This window comes from Equus przewalskii, chromosome 6 (assembly GCF_037783145.1).
Source record: "Equus przewalskii isolate Varuska chromosome 6, EquPr2, whole genome shotgun sequence".
In the NCBI taxonomy this organism is placed as follows: domain Eukaryota; kingdom Metazoa; phylum Chordata; class Mammalia; order Perissodactyla; family Equidae; genus Equus; species Equus przewalskii.
In genome coordinates this window covers 69,895,986-69,914,685 of record NC_091836.1, presented here as the reverse complement: position 1 = coordinate 69,914,685, position 18,700 = coordinate 69,895,986, and the positions used below count along the sequence as shown (strand labels likewise).

Here is an 18,700-nt window from a genome sequence, read left to right as displayed (position 1 = left end):
GTGTATAATATAGTCTATTCTCTGGCGGTCTCTTACTTACTTGGCCAATACTGATTTAGACCCTTTGCTCTTCCCCTCCTAAATAATTATTTTCATTTCTTATTCCAACTCGCGTTATAAATTTGTAGTTAGAGTGATAAGATCGTCCTTGCTTTGGTAGTTTCCTTACCTTTACTCTAATGCTATAGTTGAATATTTGCTATCCTGTTCTGGTTCTATCCATCGGTCTCCCTAGTCTGTGGATTGTGACCCCTTTCTCCCTTTTTTCAGGTATGAAAGCTTTCTTGAGGATTTCTTGTAGTGGAGGGCTTTTAGTTACAAATTCCCTTAACTTTTGTCTGTAAAAGATTTAATTTCTCCCTCATATCTGAAGGAAATTCTTGCTGGATAGAATATTCTTGGCTGAAGATTTTTATCTTTTAAAGCTTTGACTATGTCACTCCATTCTCTCCTAGCTTGTAAGGTTTCTGTAGAGAAATCCGCTGAAAGTCTGATAGGGGCTCCTTTGTAGGTTATTCTCCTTTTTTTTCTTACTTCCCTGAGTAGTCTTTCTTTATCTTTCCTTCTTGCCAATTGTACTACTATGTGCCTTGCAGTAGGTCTTTTTACATTGACAAATCTAGGAGATCTGAAAGCTTCCTCTATACACATTTCTCCGTCAATCCCTAGATTTGGAAAGTTCTTGTCAATAATTTCGTTAAGCACACTTCTGCTCCATTTTCCTTTTCCACGTTCTTGGGAATTCCTATGATCCTTAAGTTGTTACTCCTCATTGAATCCACTATCTCTCGGAGATTTTCCTCGTTTTTTTTTAATTCTTAGTTCTCTTTCTTCCTCTGTCTGGAGCCATTCAGCCTGTCTATTGTCAATTATGTTAATTTGCTCTTCTATGGTGTCTACACAGGCATTCAGGGAATCCGTATTCTGTTTTATCTGGTCCATTGTGTTTTTCATCTCTAGTAATTCTGTTTGATTCTTCTTTATAATTTCAATCTCTTTTGTGAAGTAACTCCAGAACTTATTGGCTTGTTTCTCTATCTTTCTCTCTACCTCATTGAGTTTTTTGATTATAGCTGCTCTGAACTCATTATCACTTAGTTTACCTAATTCCAAGTCCTCAGGATTTAATTCTATGTTTTTATTGTTTTCCTTCTGGTCTGGGGCTTTTATAAATTGCTGGATGGTAGAGGAGCGGTTTTTTTGCATGGTGGTAGAATTCGGTTGCAGTTACAGCCTGTTGCCACTAGATGGGGTTGAGTGCCCCACGTTCTGAGCTCTCCACCTTCGGGCAAGATGGCGGGGGCCCAGTGCACTTTTCCATGAGGGAGGGGCTGCTATTCTCACGTGCGGATCTAGATTCAGATCAGTTCCGTTCTCTGGTCTCCAGAGGCCCTGGGTTTATGGGGTCCCTGTGCATGGAAGCTTTCCCCCGTCAGAGGGTTTCCACTGAACCAGCAGCGGGAGTCCTGGATGATTCCCCCGGTTGTGCAGCCCCTCCCCCGCTCCTTCCCAGACAGGGGCAGCAGGGATCACAGACTCTAGGGGAGGGGGGCGATGTTCTCTCCTACCCATTCCAGTGCCTCTGAGGCCGTTAGCAAGGTTTATGTTCTCTGCCTTCTTGGTATTGTAGGTCTCTAATGTGTTGGCATTAGATTTATTCTCTGAAATTCAGTTTTTCCAATCCTTTGCTGTATTTTGGAGGGGAGAGAATCCTGGGTCAGCTCACCCTGCCATTTTGCTCCGCCCTAGCTTTTACTTTAAATGAGATGGATAGTTATTGGTGAGTTTTAAGTGGAGGTGTGTCAAGATCTGACTTGAGTTTTCATAGGATCACTGGTTTCTGTATTCAGAACAGACTGAAAGAGAACAAGCTAAAAAAAATAGGAAGTGGTACTGAGAGACCGAACATGAGATTTTAGAGGAGTTCTAATAATTGGTCCTGGCGTGGTTTGAGGGTGTAGGGTATGACTTTGGGAATAGGTGGTTAAGTAGGGTAGAAGATAAAATTGTTGGACAAGGTCAAGGAACTAAGTTCCTAATAACATTAAAATAGCAAAGTTTGCATGTGATTTATTCACTTATATTCTTATATGCTTTCTTAAGAGAAAAAGAAAAAAGTAGAGTTGTGGTTAATGAACTGGAAATTGTACACAAGAAAGTTTTGTGTATCTGAGCATCATCTATCATAGGGACTACAGTGGAAAAAACTTGAGAGTTGCTTTTCTAAGGTGGACTTACTTGGCTGCTGCTTGTAGACCACAGGCTCTGATAATCTGGACTGAGATAGAGACAGCTCGGGCAGCAAGAACTCCCTCTGCTGTCCTTGGAGTACGCCTGTACCTAAGGCCCACATCCAATAAACCTGAAGAATGAGGACAAAAGGAAAAAAGATAAAAAGGTTGGTTGGAAGAATCTCTGTCCTACCAAACCCCAAGTCCTGGTCAGGAAGGAAGAAGATAAACACTACAATCCTAATGAAAAATAAGGGGCCTTAGCATTAGAGAACCTGTCCATGATCAAAATCACATTATGTTATTGTACTTTAGGATTAATAAAGGCAGAACAGAAGTTACTATTTTCACTTTACATCTAAGTAATAATGACTCAGAGATTCAATTGCTTGCCAAGATCACACAGTTATTGGAGGTGGAACTTTAATCCCATATTTTCTAAACTCTCAGTTATTTTTATAGAATTGAGATGGATTCTAGCCTTTCTTCTTTGTAAACTTTAAAGGTTTCACACTTTTATACTTCTATCACCCTCTTACCACCACCACCTGAAACATCCTTCTCATGTCATTTTTTCATAAAAATTCTAACCATCCCACTATCACATTTCAGGGGAAGCTTTAAGGGAAAACAGAACAAGCTGATCAAGGAGGGCAAGGAGGAACAACTCAATCTTCATCATGGCAAGACAAAATCTTTTGTTTTAGCAGATACTCTCCAGCAAGCAGTCACAGTAACTTGATTTAGGAGGCTAATCCTAGTTATCTTATGATGTTCTTGGAGGGTAGGTCACGCTGCTGGAACCACAGAATATAATTCAAAACTCCAAATTCTAATCAATCCCCTCCAACTTTAAATCCTAACCTCCTCCATTACAGTGAATTCCCAGCTCATGCTAAACTATATTCCACCAATCCCACATCTGCTTATGTTGCCATGGAATAATAATTCTCTGAGTACACCTATACAATATTTAGGATTTATGCTCTGAGGGTTTATTAAATACTTGCTGAAGTTAAAGCTGAAATGACACAAGCAACATTTATATAAGACATGCTATGGAACTATGAATTTTCTAAAATTCTATGTGAAATCTGCAGTGCATTTTCCACACCCATTTTTCTAAGAGGAGTCTCATAGTTTTCAGATTTTTAAAAGGGTTAAGTACCACAAAATGTGAAGAATTACTAATTCAGAGAGAAAATGAATATTTATGTATACTGACTGAAAAGGAAAGACAAACTAGTCTTCAATTACCTGATGACTGGTTCCTCAGTTCTTTCCTGTTCTCAAGTCTGGGGGTTAAAGGGAGATTAAAGGTCTGTATTCCCACATCCTCACGGTGTTGCATGGTTACCATGGCACAGATCCTTGATAATGGTAAGGTTCCTTTGGCGACCATCTGGTCTCTCACATTAGGATAATAGTATCTGTAAGCCACAAAAGCACAAACTGTCAGTTGGAAGAATGAGATGGATCAATAATTCAGTCTGCCCCAGGGACCAGCTTTCAGTATCAAGTTATCTTTGGAGCCTTATTGCTCTGTATTTGTAGTATATAGCTGTGGTTGTGTCTGGCTGGATCTACTGTCCATTATGTGGAGGAGGAAGTCTATAAATTATGCTGTGTTCAGGACAATGGCCAGCTTCCCACAGGCTTTGTTTGAGGTATCTGCATCTGGCCTGGCCATTTGGGAGTAGCTCCTCCTGAAAGCTGCCCTCCTGCAGCAGCACAAGTGGTTCTAAGTGGAGCAGTCCCATCTTCTACAGCTTCAGGCCCATACCCCTCAAATTTGAAGGGGTAATGAGGATCTCTTAGTACCTACTTTATTTCCTTCCCCTATCAAAACATCCCATTCTTAGATCACGAAGTTGTAAATAAAACCTAATTTCCACCTGACTGTATTTAGGAAGTGTCTGGCAAGTAGATGGTACTCTTCCCTAGTTCTGTTCCTGATGCTGTTTCCTCTCCTTTTATATTTATATTCATTTAGTCATTTTATTTGGTCCTTGGGGGTGGGGATGCAAAGGAGGAGGCTGATCATCTGTATTCATGCTATCTTTCCTGGAAATCTGCCAAAGTCTGTGACATGAGTGGATTTGTATTTTATGAAGTCTACTTTTCTGGTGGTGGGAAGAACAGATTATGAGAAATGAATCTAAAAGTAGAGAGGCCAGTTAGGAGGCTATCACAGTAACTGAGGCATGATATGATGAGGGCCTGAACTAAATAAGGCAGTAAGAGCAGCAGAATAAAGGTGACTGGGGCATAAAATGGATATAACTTCACTTACAAATGTAAGTAGTGGTTAGAAGCATAAGACAGAATAGCTCCCAAGAGCCTAATAAAGTAACAGATTTCAGTAAATTCTGGAGAACAGTCACTATCAAACCCAAATAATATAAAACAAGGCAGAAGGGACTGCTTAGCTTCCTTACAGTTCAGTCTAGGCTGGTTAAGGGAAGGAGGCTCTATGATGGTGCACTTCCCTCCTAGGCACAGGATTGGGTTCTCCACACTGTACCTGCACCAGATTTCAAATTGGACTCCACCTCCAGGCACAAGCCCCTGTGCAGAGAAGGCACTGAGTAGGAGCCTTTGCACTGGAACTTCAGTTGGCAACAGGAGAGAATGATGGTGCTCACTATTAAAGATGGGATCTGGAATACAGAGTGTGGTTGCAGATCTGAAAGGCTTCAGAGTGATTCCTTTGGGAAAGAAAAGGAATACAGAATCATCCAACACATCATTTAGTGTTTTGTATGTAGTAAGACAGTATGTTAATATCCAGTATTATTCAGTTTTATCCTCCAAGACTCTTATAAAGAAAACAAAGCAGGTGTTATTACTCCGACTTCACAGATGGGATATGGACACCTTGAGGTTACATGGAGAACTCAAAGGTCTTAGAGCTAGTAGGTCACAGACCTGGAAGCAGAATCTGTATCTTTGGACTTTATTACTCCTACCAATGCCCATATCACTAGTAGCTATGGTCCCCTAAGGTCCCATGATAATGCAGAACAAAGGGATCCCTTTGTTGGTGGACAATGTACGAGGATTCCAATTTCTCCACATCCTTGCCAACATTTGTTTTTTTCTGTTTTCTTAATTACAGCCATCTTAGTGACCATGAAATAGTATCTCATGGTGGTTTTGATTTTCATTCCCCAAATGACTAGTGATGCTGAGTATTTTTTCATGTGCTTATTGACCATTTGTATATCTTTGGAGAAATGCCTATTCAGATTCTTTGCCTATTTTTTAATTGAGTAGTCTTTTTATTATTGATATGTAAGAGTTCTTTACATATTGTGGGTATAAGTCCCTTATCTGAACCCCAAAACCAATACCGGCAGAACTTTTGTGGTTACTTGCTGACATGCTGAGAATGGCAAAAAATTTGAGTCACTCAACTTACTCATCCCCAGCTGAGATCAAAAGAGGCAACACTCTGCCTTCTTGCTTTAGCTCTCAGGGACGACCAGAAGATGGAGATGGGAGGGGGCAGTGCAGCACAGGGCAGTGCAGTGCAGTGCAAGAAGCTCTGGCTCTGAGGCCAGTTGGATGGGGTTTGAATGCCAGCCTTGGCACTTGTTGGGGGTGGCCTCAGTCACTTAACACTTCTGAACCTCTTTTTCTCTTTTGTAAAATAAAATAGAATCTACCAGGATAAGCTGTTTTTAGGATTTAAGATTATGATCTATGTGAGATATGTATATGTACCTATTTCCCCCAGGAGCAATGGTTCAGTATTCTCCAATTTAGTGTTCTCGATAACTTTATAGAATTTAACTACCATGGACAATGAGAATTAACTATATGTTTATATATAATAAGAGTGAGTAGGTATGTAAATGACATAACATGGGACAAAATGTAAATAATTGATGGAGCTAGGTAAAGGGTATACAGAATTCTTTGCACTATTTTTGCAACTTTTCCATAAATTTGAAATCAAATCAAAATAAAATTTACAAAAAACAATTTAAGAAAAAAAAATAAAAACTTAGCCTATCTCTTATACTATGCAGTTAAGACTAGAAACACTGAGCAATGTAAAATTCGCTCAGGAAAAAAAAATCCTAAGTATATCCAATAAAAGAACCATACGATAATGAGAAGACCTAATTCTCCCAAACCTACCATTTTCAGGGAACTCGGGTCCTTTTAGCACACTGGATTGCGAGTCTTGAACTGGAAAGTAGTATTGGACATAACAATCCGCCTCTCCCCAGACTGTTGCCTGAAGAGGGGCGAGCCCTTTAACCTTGTCTACGTGGAGATCGAAGTGGTGCTCCATCAAACCATTTCCTTGGTCCTCTGCCTATTAAACGAAACAGAGACACTGGTGAGCTTTAAAAGGTAATTTGCTTAGAATATTCCTGCTTTTCTATGAAGTCTGAGTATAGATGAGGAAATAAGCTCAGTTAATTAGCTGATACTAAAACAGATACTTAACTTTCATTGTGTATAAATCTCACAATTGCTCACTATAATCAGATCAAGCCGGATTTACTCCAGACTGTGAGACTGGGTCAATATTAGGAAATCCAAAAACGTAATCCAGTGCATTAATGGAATGAAGGAAAAAACATGACTATATCAATGAGGCTAAAAAGGCATCTAATAAAATTTAACATCTGTTCCTGATTCTTAGTACACTAAGAATAGAAGGCTAGTTCCTTAATAGGATAAAGAATATATATCTGAAGCAAATAGGTATTAATTTACTTACTATTTTTAATGAGATTAGAAATAACACTGAGACTGTTCAATAATGGTAAGGACTACTTGAGGAGGTAGTGGATACACTGTTACCAAAGGTACTTCTACTAATAACAATTAATAACGTATTTATTATTGATTATGAGCTAGGCACTGTACTAAGCCCTTCACCTATATTAGCTAAGTTAATATGCATATATGATAACACTGGAACCAGGGCTTGAACTCAGGTAGTCTGACCTTTCTCCAGAGCCAATGTTCTTTACCTCTATTCTATACAGTCTCAGCAGACACCAGATGACTGATTACTGGGACTATTCAAAGGGGAAATTCAAGATTCAGATAAGGATCAGATTTTATGATTTATATGTTGACATGATTTAACATTCTAATTTGCAATTTGACTCCCCAGAGAAGAAAAATATGGGGGGGGGAAAGTCTCAGAATTACAGCAGCTGTTTAATTTGGCTATATAGTACTGTAATTTAAGAATTCAGTTCTGCAGATGCTGAGCTGGATGAGGGAAATGAATGTAGGAGGAAAAATAATTGTATTTGTAGATATCATACCTTTCAAGGACTTCTTTCGTGCTCACAGTGAGTAATATTTTCTAACTTTTAGTATGGAATTTCCACAAAATCTGAGTCTACACTGCAATATGAGAGCCCCATGACACCTAAATAAGACTTGGGAATATTATAGATGATTTTTTATTTTAATTTTATGTCATTTTTAAATTTAAAAAATCACTATTATCTATTGATAGATACTAATATACTATAGAAACAGTAAAGTGACTTCATAACTAATAAACAATAACCTACTAACAGTTATTTTCCTAATAGTTATTTCTTTGCTAGAGACATTAAATTTGTCATTCAGACTCAGATTAAAAAACATAACGTAGGAGCCGGCCCTGTGGCTGAGTGGTTAAGTTTGTGCGGTCCGCTCCGGAGGCCCAGGGGTTTCGCCAGTTCGAATCCTGGACACAGACAGGGCACCACTCATCAGGCCATGCTGAGGCGGCATCCCATATGCCACAACTAGAAGGACCCACAACTAAGAATATACAACTATGTACTGGGGGGCTTTGGGGAGAAAAAGGAAAAAAACAAAATCTTTAAAAACAAAAAAACAAACCCTTCCCACCCCCCCAAAAACATAATATACTTAAATGGTGTAGAGACGGAGATTTGGCAATACTGGTAAAGACACCAAATGTTAAGATACAGCAGGACATGATATAGTGCAATGATATAGTGGACTTAGAGTCAAAAGACCTGTGTCTGAACCCCAATTCTTCCATTCTTAGCTATGTGACCCTGGAAAAATAACATAACCTTTCTGATTCTCTGTTTCATCACTTATAAAAGAGAATGACAATGATCCACCTCATGTAGTTAGGGGAATAAACATGATAAAGTATGTTAATGTGCTTTCTCAATCGTATAGCACCATACAAACCAAATTACTTTTAAGTTATTAGTAAAAAAGCAAGGAACTGTACTATAACTTTCCAACATGGATTTGGTCAAGACACACAATAAGATTTTGCTGGCTAGAGGAAGATGGGCACGATGTTAGCTCAGGGCCAGTCTTCCTCAGCAAAAAGAGGAGGATTGGCAGCAGTTAGCTCAGGGCTAATTTCCTGAAAAAAAAGAAAAGTTTTGCTCGCTTACATTTGGGATCACTCTCCACCATGTACCCTCAATTTTCTTCCCCCAGATTATCTTTTTTTTTTTAATTAAAACTTTTTTTAAAGCAGTTTTAGGTTCACTCCAGTTTGTTAATTTTTATTTATTTTTTTTATTTTTATTTTATTTTTTGAGGAAGATGAGCCCTAAGCTAACATCTGCTGCCAATCCTCCTCTTTTTGCTGAGGAAGACTGGCCCTGAGCTAACATCCATGCCCATCTTCCTCTACTTTATATGTGGGATGCCTACCGCAGCATGGCTTGCCAAGCGGTGCCATGTCTGCACCCGGGATCTGAACTGGTGAACCCTGGGCTGCCGAAGCAGAAAGTGTGAACTTAACTGCTGTGCCACTGGGCCGGTCCCTCACTCCAATTTTTTTAAAGGTAAGTAAGATAGTAAATTAGAGAGTTAAGATCTGGTTGTCCAATTAGATTTTCTATATAAATCCAAAGAGCTCAGAGGACACAGATATCCGTTTAAACCATAAAAGAAAAATACCAATGATTCCTTTGATCTATAGCAAGTACTGGAGTGCAATTAAGTTCTTTCTTTGATCCTTTCACTACTAAAATAAAGATGTGGGGCAATGGTTTCACTAAAAGATGCAAGATGAAATGAGATTATGATACTTGAAATTTGCTAAGAGAGTAGATATTAAGTGTTCTCACCATAAAAAAAAGGGTAACTAGGTGAAGTGATATGTTAATTAGCTTGATTATGGTAATCATTTTACAACATATACATATATCAAAATATCACAATGTACAACTTAAAATGAGATTACGGTTTTTGTAAACAATCAAGTGTTTAGTCATTACCAGAGCAACAGATGCTGTAGATGGCTGGTCCAGGAAATGGGGTGGCCTAGGGCTGAAGGGAGGAAGCGTTCCTTCTTCATTCTTTAATCTTTGTAGTGCTATTATTTGATCTGAAGAACCCATTGCTAAAAAGACCCGAAGACTTCCATTTTGGTGGCCTGAGAACACATCAATCACAGGCATGTAGCTGTCAACAGCAACAACTGGGTACTGAGCATCAAGCAGCAGGTGAGAAATCTTGGGATCTCTAAAGGGAGAGAAATTGTGGATGAGCAAATAACAATCATCAATTGTGTCATACACTTGCTTCATTTCTTACTTGGCTCATTTTCTTAGTTTGTTAAAAATGCATCAATAACTAGAAAAGTAATGGTGGTTTGAAAAAACATGATTCTATCCATAATCCATTGAATTAACATTACCAGGCAGATAAGTGCCAAACATAGCAATCTGAGGGCAGAGAATGTGTCTGATTATCTGTACCATCATGGCCCCAAGCGCAGTGTCTGGGATTTAGCACTATCTCAGTAGAGGCTTGCTGAATTGCATTATTTTACAGGTAGACAGTGTGTCAACTAGAAAAAAGTATGGCCTTTGGAATCTGGCAGATAAGATTTGGATCATATCATTAATAATATCTGCCATCGATTGAGCGCTTACTATGTAGTAAGCACTTTACAGAGTTTCTATAACCTTTCTAACACTGCAAAGATTGATATTATCCACTATTAACAGATGAGAAAAAGTCCAAATGCTCTTCATCACACATGCTGAATAATTAGCTCAGCCATTTACTTGCTGTATGACTCTAAATAATCAATTTAGCCTTTCTAAGTCTGTTTCCTTATCTGTAAAATGGAACTAATAAAACTTCCATCAAAGGGCTCTTGTTAGGACTAAAGTGAGATGATAAATATAAAATACCGTTAAGTGCTCAGTAACTGGTAGCTACTATTGTTTTATGCTCTCTCAGCAAAGAATGTGATTTAATGAAATGAGAAGGGGGGGAACTACCAGACCAGACTAATATTATCACTAAAAAAAGGGGAAAAAGCCAAAAGCCTATGTTGATGGCGACATCCATGATTCCAGCAGTACCCCTTAGCCTGACGCTGCTTTCCAAGGTTGCCATCATAAGTATTTAACTGTTCACAGAAAGCTTACCCATTTATTTTCTCACTGGATCCTCACAACTGCTTCAAGGGGGAGATAGGGATTTATCAGCACCCTCATTTTACAGACGACAAAAAGAAAACCAGAGAGGTGACCTCTCCAAGTCAAAGGACAAGTTTCGTCATTTGTAAAATGGGGATAATGATAATACCTCTTGGGGTTATAGAAAGGCTCACATTAGATAGCGCCCACAAAAGTGCTCTTTGCAAAATGTAAAACATAGCATTTAAAACACAGAACCATGAGAAGGCTGTTAGGAAAGAAGTCAGGGCTAAAATAATTAAAAATCAGCACCTTGAATCAAAATGAAAAATGAACAGTCTGTCCTGAGGGTAGAACTAACCTTCAGGTAAATCAATACCCCATCTAGGTGTTGGGTAGTGATAAGGGAGGTACAGGAATCAAATCTGAAGGCCTAAAAGATAACACTCAGTACAGAAATCTTGCAAACAGTTGATGTGAACAACACTAATGCTTTGGGACAAAGAGGTAAACCATTAGTTTTATGAGGTGACAACCTTTGGCAGTAGAGCTTCTTGATGAGGAGAGTGGACCCTAGAGCCAGGCTCCCTGGGTTCTAACTCTGATTCTACTAGTTACGATAGATATGACAAGTTATTTAACTTCTCTGTGCCTCTGTTGGCTCATCTGTGAAACAGGGAAGTAAAAGTTACCTGCCTCAGAGGACTGTTGTGAGGATTAAATGACTTGATATATGTAAGGTTCTTAGCATAAGGCCTGAACCATGGTAACCAGTGTCTGTAAGATCGCTTTAACATAAGAGGAAGAGGAGCCACTGTGGTGAAATTGAGAAAAGTCCTCCAAGGAAGTTTGGGGCTAGTCATGTTTGCAAACCAAAAGAATTCCTTTTCAGTCCATACAAAGTTAAAGATATAAAATAAAGAATACTCCAAAAGATCCTATTTACTTGAATGACATGTAAAACTGATGGAGGGGGAGTTTCACCAGCCCGAGCAGCTTGTCCTGTCCTGGGCTCCGCACCTTGTTCCAAGTTTCAATTACCATCACGTTGTTCTTAAGCCTTTCCAGGTATTTGGAAGACAGAGAGACAGGAATCACCTGGGGAGAGGAACAACCAAACAAAAGAAAACAAAAACCCACACCTGAGATAAATTAATTTACACTTTTATTCAACAACTGTTTCCTGAAAGCCCACTTACTGTGTGCCACACACAGTGCTAGGAGCTGAAGGCATTAAAATAAAACCCACTCTGTATCCTCAGTCTGAAGCCACAGTCTGGTGTTAGAGACGAACATACAAAGGCCAAAGACAAAATGGTATGAGTTCTCTGATGACAAAGCTTATATAAGACGGGGCTTTGAGGACACAGAGAAGGTTGTAAGACATGTCAAATATGGTACCTGCCAAGCTCATCTAACCCTTTCTAAGGCAAACTGACCCATTTGTAAACCCCTGCTGAGAAATAGATGTTTTTGAAACAAAGATGGCTACTGAATAGACAAGGATTGAGCACCTAATCACAGGGCAGCCAATCCACTGGTTGGGTAATATGGCCTAATGCAAAAATCACTGCCCAACACGTGTCTTGATAAATAGTAAGGCCAATTGTTTATCTGGATTTTCAGTGTAAAATTAGTCTAGAATTGGCCAGCCAGCTGGTAGTTGAAAGAGAAAAGAGAACTCACAAAGAAAACCAGAGTCAGTTAAATTAATGGCAGAGTCGAGGCCCACCAACTTGAAGGAACTTTGGCTGTAATACAACAGGAGAGGAGAGATATGCCCCAATAGAAAAAACGAGAGGCAAAAAGGGTGAAACCAGAAATGATGTAGGCATGACAAGAGGAAGACACCAGAAGCGCAGAGAACCGGAGCACAGCTACTTTTGTATTCATCTAAGAAACTCCAATTGCATAAAGTACCTTGAGCACACTTCTGTTCCCTGAAACCAAAAAAAAAGTAAAACACAGCAACCTGACCTACAAATAGGGAGATTCAGAGAGAGCTTCCAGGAGAAAGTAACCCTAAATCTTAAGCTCTGCCTGATAGGAGTCATGAAGGCTAAGAGGAAATTCAAGGCAGAAAGAATAGCACATGTAAAGACACAGAGGTAGGAAAAGGGAATATTCAGGAAGCTGCAAGTAGCCGACTACAGCTGGACTATCTAGTGTGAAGGGAAGAGTGGCAGGAGTCGAGACTGGAGAAGTATGGACAGTTACTAAAGGGTCTTGTAGTCCAAACTAAGTATTTAGACTTTGTCCTAAAGGCTATGGGAAATCACTGAAAGGTTTTAAGCAGGGGAGTAAAATATTTAGGCTGGCGTTTTAGAAAGATCATCCCTGTTGGAACACAGAGGAAGGAGTGAAGGGAGAGGCCAGAAGCAGGTAGGTCAGTCCAAAGGCTATTTGGAATGAGAGTGAGGGCCTGAATGAAAGCACTGGCAATGGAGTAGCGGTAAGAGGATTTATTCCAGAGACAATTAAGTTTATGGCATTTATTGAACTTGGTGAATAATTATGTAAGAAAGAGTCAAGGACAACTTTTAGGTTATGCTTGGGTTTCTGAGTAAACTATAATATGAATTAGGGCAGAAATGAGGAGGGGGAAACAGGTTTGGAAGGAATAATAAATTCAGATTTGGACACATTTGAAGTCCTTTCATTCACACATCTTTATTGAATACCTAACAATATGCCAGGTGATGTGTTAGGTGCCAAGTGGAAAGTGCTTTTGAGACATCCAGGTGGTGAAGACCAGCAGGTAGTTAGATGTAGAGATCTGAAACTAGAGGGAAATGTCTGGCCTACATAGAAGTGTGGGTTTGGAAGCTATCTTCATACAACCAGTAGCTGAAGTTATGAGGATAGATGTGGTGGCTACCGGGAAAAGAGGGTTGGTTTGGAAGAGTGCCAAAACTATAGAGTACTGAGAAGGAGCACTGATAATTAAAGCTAAGAGAAAGGGAGAAGTGCTGGGGTCACCATTCTTTTCTTAGTTTTCCTACTGGCCCAACGACCGAAAAAGAACAGCTGTTGAGTCAGGAAGAAAATAAGAGAACAGAGTTTAAAAAATCAAGAAAGGAAAGAATTTAAGCAATAGCATCAACTTCTACAGAGAAATCAGGTGAGTACTGAAATAAGTGGAGGAACAAATGAGAGTGAGGAAAAATAAATTAAAAAATAAATGAGAGATTGGAGAAACAGAAAAGAAAGGGGGAAGTTTAACTGATCAAAGTTTCAGAGGAAGCAGAAAGGAACAGAACTCAGAATTCAGGCAAAAGAAATAGCAGTGAACCATATCAACCAAGTTAGAACAGAAAGAAAGAAAGAAAAAAGTTCTAAAATTTTGGCAATGTCTTTTCCTCTTCCCATCCAATACCGGAATTGGATCTGTACACCAGAAAATTACAAAGGTCCCTCCCAGTCTGAACATTATAGATTCTTTTACAATGGGATTATGACTTGGGAAACATTCTTGTTTCCCACGCCTGTACAACCCTAATGGATATGGAATGTTAAGACATGTACAAAGTTACCTGAGAAAAGTTAAAGACTGGTTGTGTTGTGCCCCATGCGATGACAGATCTGGTGACTTCCTCTGTGCTGAAGAGTTTGCAATTTAAATAAACATTGCATGGTGGTTGTTTCTCAGATTCTCCAGTAATGAAATCTTTCCCATCTGGCACCATCAACAGCACATGCAACAGCAAAGCACTCTCTTTTGTGGACCCATTTGTCTGACTCACTAAATTATGAGAGGCTGGCACAGCCATGAAGGTTGAAGGATTTGGCGCAACAGAGCTTGGTGACTTTGGGTTGGGGAATACCAAATTCTGTGCTTTCTTTGCCGCTTCTTCATGAACTTGATTTAGGTTCTGTGGGTTTTTGGTACAGGTAACATGTTGGCTAGGTTCTGACAGAGTCTTATCTGGACTTGTAAAAGCACAAAGTGGAGTACGTTGGGTGCTGCTACTTAACTTCGTAGTAACACCAGTGAAATCCTTGTTATCTATAACAAGCTCCACAGTTACCTACAGAACACAAAAGGAAGAGAGTTAGTAGGAATATCTTCTAGAATCAGAATCAGAATTTAGGAGTTAGAAGCAGCACTGGATTGTTAGGAAATAAGTTAACTCAATCTCAAATACCACAACACTAAGTATGCTAATAGACTGCACATACATTACTTTACCAGGATTAAGGAAAGCTACGCAGATAATTTATTAATAATACAGTTGTGCATTGCTTAACAATGGGGATATGTTCTGAGAGATGCATCATTAATCTAGATGGTATAGCCTACTACACACCTAGGCTATATGGTACCAATCTTATGGGAGCACTGTTGTATATGCAATCCATCATTGACTGAAATATCATTATGCAGCACATGTGTGCACAAGATGAGCCTGGAACATCACCTTGTGCCAGAAAAGAAGGACGTGCTCAGAAAAGGATAGAGACATATTGAAAGGACACAGAATCCAGTTGAAGGGGCTCCCACTGGCCAAATCTGGGGCAATTTTAGCATCAAAATGAATAACAGTAATGGATTATAACCTAGTGAATAATGTAAGAATCCATGAGCCTGTACCAATACAAATAAACATGGGAGAAGGGACAACTCTTCCATATAGTAGAATACCAATTAACAAATGCACAGGGAATGATGGAGTTAATTGTGGAGTTAGAAAATCATCATCTTTCAATCATCATAGTAATAAGTGATTCAGGTAAACCCCAGTGGAGGATATTCTACAAAATAACTAGACATACTTTTCAAAAATATCAAAGTACAAAGAAGGGCTGTAGAACTGTTTCAGACTAAAGGAGATTAGAGAGAGATGACAGTAAAATGCACAGGATGATTCTAGACTGGAAAAAAACTGCTACCAAGGGAAGTATTGTCACAATTGGAGAAATTTGAGTATAGACTATAGTTAGAACGTAGTGTCACTGTTAAATTGATTTTTATAACTGTAAAGTGTTATTTATGTATGATACTGTCTTTCTTCCTAGGAAATACACCAAGAATTTAGGGGGAAAGAGGCATGATGTCTGTAACATATTCTCAATTAGTTCAGAAAAAAATTCTGTGTTGGGGCGGGCAGGAGAGGGAGCCAGAAGAAAGAGACAGAGAAGAGGTAGACAGACAACTGTAAAACAAATGTGACAAATGTTAATAATTGGTGAGTTTAGGTAAAGGGTGTGGGAGTTCTTTGTAGTATTTTTTCAATTTTTCTCTAAGTTTGAAATTATTTTTAAAATGTTAAAAATGTTAAAAAGTAAAAAAGGATGCAGGATAAATGATGAAGAATCAAAGTGGTCACTATTTTAGACTGAATTATTAGAGAGAAAGGGGACTTGCTGTTCTTTTTATTTAAAACCCACAGCAAAGTTCTTCTGCTCTATTGAATACAGACAGCAAACTATCTAGAACAGTACTTTTCTCAACAGAGCCAGGGTAGAATAATTCCTAGCTCATCGAGTCTATTTATTACTCCCGCACAAGTCTTTTTTAAAACTAAATGGTAGTTATTACTAAGTAGATGATGAAGAGGGCAGAGAGGGCTTGCAAGAAGAGGAAACAGCACGAAAATCAAGAATAAAAGCATGGAGGCATAAACCAGCATGATACCTTAGCGATTCTTTATACAGCTTGACAAGGCTACCGATAGGGAAACTGCAAGGGAGAAGGCTGCGGTGGTGGGCTGGGGTCACACAGTGAGCCCTGTATTTTTATCCTTTAGGTGATGAGGAGCCATGGAAATGTTTTCAGCATGGCTGTGATTTTAAAAGCTCACCAGGACAATACAACAAAGCTATACTGAAGCCACACATTCAAATTCTGCCACTTAAGAAATTGTGATGCTTCTGAACACAAGGAAAGAACCCTCTCTCCAATGAATTACACATCAGAATTCATTCCACTAGGCACAAACTCAGTCACATCTCTCCTTGTTCACTGCCACTATTCAAGTCCAAGTCATCAATCATCTCCTTTCTGGATTAATGCAACAGCCTCCCTATTTTCCCTTTTATCCCTACAATCTCTTCACACGGAAATCTTCTAAAATGTAAATCAGCTGTCACTCCCATGCTTCAATGTTCTTTCTTGGCTCTTAGTGTAATATCTAAACACTTTATTCTGGCCTACATGATACGGCTCCTGTCTGCCTAGCCAATCTTACTTTCTACCACTCTCCCTTTTGGCTCACTATCTTGTGGCAACATTCTGTCCCTTGAAAAACACCAAGCCCATTCCCACTTCAGGGCCTTTACATGTGTTATTCCTTTTCCCTGGAATGATCTTCCCTGTGCCTTTTACCTGGCAGCCTCTTCCTCTCATTCTTCAAATCTCTCCTTAAATGTCACCCCCTTAGAGAGACCTTCCCTGACCACTATCTCCTGCTTCCTCCCACGTCTTCACTATTATACCATACCGTTTATTTCCTTCACAGCACTTCTGCTGCCCTAACCGTTTATTTCCTTAAGATAAGCTGCAAGAGCAGACACCCTGATCTTCTTGTTCACTGCTGTATTGTCAGGGCCAGCCAGTAACACATGCTCTGTAAATACTTGACTCCTTAAATGTATATCTACATACCTTGAGGGGGCCAAGTGGAGTCTGACCACCTTCCTGTTGCACTGGAAGCTGGTCACTGAAAGAAAGCAGCTCAGACTGAATGACAGCTCTCAAAGGCAATGATGCAGATCCAACGACTTCTGGCTGAGAGAAGAAGGAAATAAAAAGTTTAGGTTAAATTAAAGAGGAGCCACAGGGGACTTCAACTGAAGTGACAACATACGACAGCTTATAAAGGAACCCATGCTTTATGAAGTAAATAGCTGAATTATTTGACTGAGACAACTCTAAGTGGAAACCCATTTTCTGCCATATTTTGGCTTCCAATCTTCTCCCTGGAAGATTACAGAGGGTGTCATAAGTCACAAAGAAGTTGGAAGATTATCTTTTTCTGTGTTTAAAGTTAGTTCCTTACGAAAAATTTTCAACTTCACTCTTAAAAATAAAAAATGAAACTAAGACGATACAAATTTTTGCCATTAAAGCTAGGAAAATTACAAAACAATATACATGATACATCAAGGTTATCACAAAACAGAGGCTGTCCTATGCCTGAAGTTGGGAATATAAACTGGCAACATACTTTTGGACAAGAAATTTGGCAAAGAATATAAAAAGCTTTAAATATTCATACTCTTTGGCCTAGTAATTTCACTTCTGGAAATTTATACAAAAGAAACAATAAACAACACATAAAATGTATATTGTAAAAGTTAATAAGAAATAACTAGATGTTCAATAATCAGGAATTATTAATTATAGCACATTCCTACAATGGAATAATATGTAGCCACTAAAATGATATTTACTAAAAGTTTGAAATAATATGAACAATATTTGTTAAAATGTTTGGTAAAAATAGAGTATTAAATTATATATATAGTAAACCGTCAAATATTTATAAAAGATTAAATATATATTTTTGAAAAAAAGAATAAAAACCCTCAAGACAATGTTAAGTTTAAAAAAAAGCAGGATAAAAATTTCCTATAAAATTACCCTAATACCGTCAAAGATTTATGTATATAATATATTGTATTCATTTGAAAAAGATAAAGGAGATACATATAAATATTAATAATAGTTACTTCTTGGGGATGGGATTATAGGTAATTTTTGCTTTTTAAAAATATTTTTTAAGTTTTCCATAAAAAATATGTACAATTCTTTTATTATTAGAACAAAAGCCATTAAACAGGTGATTCAATGTAAATATACTGAAATGTTTATAAAGGATGTCTTGAGGTTGCTGAATTATGTGTTTTTCCTCCTCTTCCTAATTTTGCTATATTTTCCAAAAAGAACTTGTATTATTTATATCCTCTGAAAAAACAAACAAGATGCATTCCTCACGCTATCCATACCAAAGAGGAGGTCAAAGATTATAAAAGCTAGTCTTTTACTGAAGGAAGTAAAAACTGCTCAGGACATAATTTATTCATTTCTGTTGTACCAGTTGCAAGTGAATTCTATAAATTTGGAATAAGCTG

At 38.5% G+C, this 18,700-nt stretch overlaps 1 protein-coding gene across 21 annotated transcripts in view; it reads right to left on the bottom strand.

Moving 5' to 3' along the window:
- Nucleotides 1-18,700, bottom strand: part of C2CD3 (C2 domain containing 3 centriole elongation regulator) — a 133,813-nt gene that overhangs the window by 67,006 nt on the left and 48,107 nt on the right. For all 21 annotated transcript variants that reach the window (XR_011541545.1, XR_011541546.1, XR_011541547.1 and 18 more), the window contains 8 exons: nt 17,232-17,354; nt 14,161-14,655; nt 11,574-11,725; nt 9,473-9,719; nt 6,378-6,558; nt 4,756-4,939; nt 3,489-3,661; nt 2,239-2,362 (listed from right to left, as the gene is read on the bottom strand). Coding sequence is in view for 16 of the 21 variants with exons in the window: in XM_070625819.1 (XP_070481920.1) it covers nt 2,239-2,362; nt 3,489-3,661; nt 4,756-4,939; nt 6,378-6,558; nt 9,473-9,719; nt 11,574-11,725; nt 14,161-14,655; nt 17,232-17,354 (1,679 nt within the window). In the remaining 5 variants the exon portion in view is untranslated. The remainder of the gene's footprint in view (nt 1-2,238; nt 2,363-3,488; nt 3,662-4,755; nt 4,940-6,377; nt 6,559-9,472; nt 9,720-11,573; nt 11,726-14,160; nt 14,656-17,231; nt 17,355-18,700) is intronic.